The 4,449-nt window shown below is 51.4% G+C and overlaps 1 protein-coding gene across 1 annotated transcript in view; it reads right to left on the minus strand.

Moving 5' to 3' along the window:
• LOC127911747 (heat shock protein 67B1-like) overlaps window positions 1-4,449 on the minus strand; it is a 5,264-nt gene continuing 815 nt past the window's right edge. The window contains exons 2-4 of the mRNA XM_052479232.1: window positions 1,845-1,908; window positions 1,450-1,570; window positions 1-1,171 (exon numbers count right to left, since the gene is read on the minus strand). Coding sequence (XP_052335192.1) covers window positions 527-1,171; window positions 1,450-1,570; window positions 1,845-1,908 — 830 coding nt within the window. The 3' untranslated portion in view covers window positions 1-526. The remainder of the gene's footprint in view (window positions 1,172-1,449; window positions 1,571-1,844; window positions 1,909-4,449) is intronic.

The raw sequence follows: 4,449 nt of genomic DNA on the forward strand, positions 1-4,449 counted from the left end.
TTTTCATTTGCTATTGGTTTATTGGAGCTCCAAACAGTGCATGGTCACAGTGACAGTGTGTGGTTCTTCACTCACACGCACATTGATAGAATCAGGGTTATTATGCAAGCTTTTGCTGCTAGCTGGTGAAGAAGTAGCCTGATCCCAGATCTGATTGTGCTGTCTTGCCAATTCTTATGGTCATTGTCTACAATTGGTTGAACAAACAGATCTGGGACCAGGCTATTCCTAAAGAGGAAGTCTGCAGAATGCAGGCGCTTGAGATGGATGTTTTGAATCTTAGCAAATTCCTTATGAAATTACAGCCATGTCTCTCTCTCTCTCAGTCACGTCTCATCCCCCCTCGCTCTCTCTCTCTCTCTCTCTCTCTCTCTCTCTCTCTCTCTCTCTCTCTCTCTCTCTCTCTCTCTCTCTCTCTCTCTCTCTCTCTCTCTCTCTCTCTCTCTCTCTCTCTCTCTCTCTCTCTCTCTCTCTCTCTCTCTCTCTCTCTCTCTCTCTCTCTCTCTCTCTCTCTTTCTCTCTCTCTCTACTTGGTGTATGCCTGTTGCTCCATATCAGGGTGCTCTGGAACTTCCAGCTCCTGAGAGTGGTGGGCCCCCTCCTCTGATGGACTCATGCCTGGCTCGTGCTCCTCAGGCTGGGGCGGGGCCTCGGCTGCCTCCCCTGAGCCCTCTGAGTGCTGGGGCTCTTCGTCAAGGTCTTGGGCTGGGTCTGTTTTGTGTTCCCCGCGGTCGGACGTGACTGTGTCTGGGGAGTCAGGGGCATCAATATGCTCAAAGGGCTCTGTGGGATCTGGAATCCCTTCTCCCTCTTTTCCCTCTTTATCTGCATGCTCTGGGGGGTGGGTCTCCATCTCTCCAGCTGGCTTAGTGTGTGTCTCCCGCTCCTCTGCTCCTCCTCTCCCTTCGTCATTGCTCTTTGGCTCAGCCGTGGCGCTGTCTGGCTGGGCCTCTTCTCCAGGGACCTCCTGTGCTAACTTATCCCCATCCTTGGGTGCCTCTGTGGGGAGCATGGTGCCAGGCTCTGCGGGTGTGAAGTCAGGCGCCTCCAGGGATACAGGGGCCACAGCAGGGGCAGATGGAGAAGGCTGGGAGTCTGTGTCAGCTACGGTAGTCTCCTCTGGCTTAGCTCCACCCTCCTCTCCCTCTTCTCTTATGGTCTCCTTCTCCACCTTCGTAGTGTGACAAGCAGCAGTAAAGAAAATACAGGGAGCACACACATTAGAATTAAAGGTCATTTGTGTTCTAACTTTGTCCTTGTAATGTACATGACAGAAAATAATAAACAGGACAGGACATGGACATGGACAGATTACCAGGAAAACTAGGAGATACCAACGCTTCCTACTTCCTATGCTATACTTTCTTTTCAGTGTCCAAGGCCAGGAAGTGATGTAAAACAATGAGAATCGCATACAGTTGAGGTGTTATGGGTTTCACCCCTTGTTACCTGAATGGGAATTATGATGTCATCAGGGATGCTGGGGTCAGGAAGTGAAGCCTCTACAGTCAGAATTCCATCACCAGACAGAGAGGATCGTATGGTCTTAGAGACAATACCTATCGGGAGCCTGGGAAAGCACAACACCCTTTTACATTTACACAACACAGTATCATAAGTTATATGTACAAAACAGTTGTATTGTGTCATAATGCTGATAAATACAGTATCAATACAGTTAACATGCAATTGTCATGTATATTGCTACATGTTGGTGTAAAGGACAGTAAATTGAGTTCTCAAAACATTTCTCCTAGCTGCATTGTATTCTACAACATCAACTGTTGAAGCTGAAAAACATTTCTCACACACCGTGTTGAAAATCGATCAGCTTGGAAACTTACATGTATCTCCTGGTGAAACATCTAGCAACAAAACCATGCTCATCTGGTCTCTCTTCATGAGTCCCTGAGGATGACATATCAACTATATTAGAAATTTGAATAATACTAATAATATGGAGACCCACAGTGGGGCTAGACAACACTGAGACAGCAGGGTGGAGCTAGACAACACTGAGACAGCAGGGTGGAGCTAGACAACACTGAGACAGCAGGGTGGGGCTAGACAACACTGAGACAGCAGGGTGGAGCTAGACAACACTGAGAGAGCAGGGTGGAGCTAGACAACACTGAGACAGCAGGGTGGAGCTAGACAACACTGAGACAGCAGGGTGGAGCTAGACAACACTGAGACAGCAGGGTGGAGCTAGACAACACTGAGACAGCAGGGTGGAGCTAGACAACACTGAGACAGCAGGGTGGAGCTAGACAACACTGAGACAGCAGGGTGGAGCTAGACAACACTGAGACAGCAGGGTGGAGCTAGACAACACTGAGACAGCAGGGTGGAGCTAGACAACACTGAGACAGCAGGGTGGAGCTAGACAACACTGAGACAGCAGGGTGGAGCTAGACAACACTGAGACAGCAGGGTGGGGCTAGACAACACTGAGACAGCAGGGTGGAGCTAGACAACACTGAGACAGCAGGGTGGAGCTAGACAACACTGAGACAGTAGGGTGGAGCAAGACAACACTGAGACAGCAGGGTGGAGCTAGACAACACTGAGACAGCAGGGTGGAGAGACAACACAGACAGCAGGTGGAGCTAGACAACACTGAGACAGCAGGGTGGAGCTAGACAACACTGAGACAGCAGGGTGGAGCTAGACAACACTGAGACAGCAGGGTGGAGCTAGACAACACTGAGACAGCAGGGTGGAGCTAGACAACACTGAGACAGCAGGGTGGAGCTAGACAACACTGAGACAGCAGGGTGGAGCTAGACAACACTGAGACAGCAGGGTTTAGCTAGACAACACTTAGACAGCGGGGTGGAGCTAGACAACACTGAGACAGCAGGGTGCTGCTTGACAACACTGAGACAGCAGGGGGTTGCTAGCCAACACTGTGACAGCAGGGTGGAGCTAGACAACACTGAGACAGCAGGGTGGAGCTAGGCAACACTGAGACAGCAGGGTGGAGCTAGACAACACTGAGAAGGGTGGAGCTAGACAACACGGAGACAGCGGGGTGGAGCTAGACAACACTGAGACAGCAGGGTGCTGCTAGACAACACTGAGACAGCAGGGTGGAGCTAGACAACACTGTGACAGCAGGGTGGAGCTAGACAACACTGAGACAGCAGGGTGGAGCTAGACAACACTGAGACAGCAGGGTGGAGCTAGACAACACTGAGACAGCAGGGTGGAGCTAGGCAACACTGAGACAGCAGGGTGGAGCTAGGCAACACTGAGACAGCAGGGTGGAGCTAGACAACACTGAGACAGCAGAATGGAGCTAGACAACACTGAGACAGCAGGGTGGAGCTAGACAACACTGAGACAGCAGTATGGGCTAGACAACACGGAGACAGCAGGGTGGAGCAAGACAACACTGTGACAGGGTGGAGCAGGCAACACTGAGACAGAAGGGTGGAGCTAGACAACACTGAGACAGCAGGGTGGAGCTAGGCAACACTGGGACAGCAGGGTGGAGCTAGGCAACACTGAGACAGCAGGGTGGAGCTAGACAACACTGAGATAGCAGTATGGAGCTAGACAACACTGAGACAGCAGGGTGGAGCTAGACAACACTGAGACAGCAGGGTGGTGATAGACAACACTGAGACAGCAGGGTGGTGATAGACAACACTGAGACAGCAGGGTGGAGCTAGACAACACTGAGACAGCAGGGTGGAGCTAGACAACACTGAGACAGCAGGGTGGAGCTAGACAACACTGAGACAGCAGGGTGGAGCTAGACAACACTGAGACAGCAGGGTGGAGCTAGACAACACTGAGACAGCAGGGTGGAGCTAGACAACACTGAGACAGCAGGGTGGAGCTAGACAACACTGAGACAGCAGGGTGGTGATAGACAACACTGAGACAGCAGCAGACACTGAGACAGCAGGGTGGTGATAGACAACACTGAGACAGCAGGGTGGAGCTAGGCAACACTGAGACAGCAGGGTGGTGTAGACAACACTGAGACAGCAGGGTGGAGCTAGACAACACTGAGACAGCAGGGTGGAGCTAGACAACACTGAGACAGCAGGGTGGAGCTAGGCAACACTGAGACAGCAGGGTGGAGCTAGGCAACACTGAGACAGCAGGGTGGTGATAGACAACACTGAGACAGCAGGGTGGAGCTAGGCAACACTGAGACAGCAGGGTGGTAATAGACAACACTGAGACAGTGTGGTGGATAATAACTCAAACAGAGTTGCAGGATAACTTCTACATACAGTACGTTCCAACGTTTGAACGCCTTGATCGTTTGAACATCTTGACGAACGATCTGGCCTTAATGGCCATGTAGTGTTATAATCTCCACCCGGCACAGCCAGAAGAGTACTGGCCACTCCTCAGAGCCTGGTTCCTCTCTAGGTTTCTTCCTAGGTCCCTGCCTTTCTAGGGAGTTTTTCCTAGCCACTGTGCTTCTGC

The sequence above is a fragment of the Oncorhynchus keta genome, chromosome 25 (assembly GCF_023373465.1).
Source record: "Oncorhynchus keta strain PuntledgeMale-10-30-2019 chromosome 25, Oket_V2, whole genome shotgun sequence".
NCBI lineage: Eukaryota > Metazoa > Chordata > Actinopteri > Salmoniformes > Salmonidae > Oncorhynchus > Oncorhynchus keta.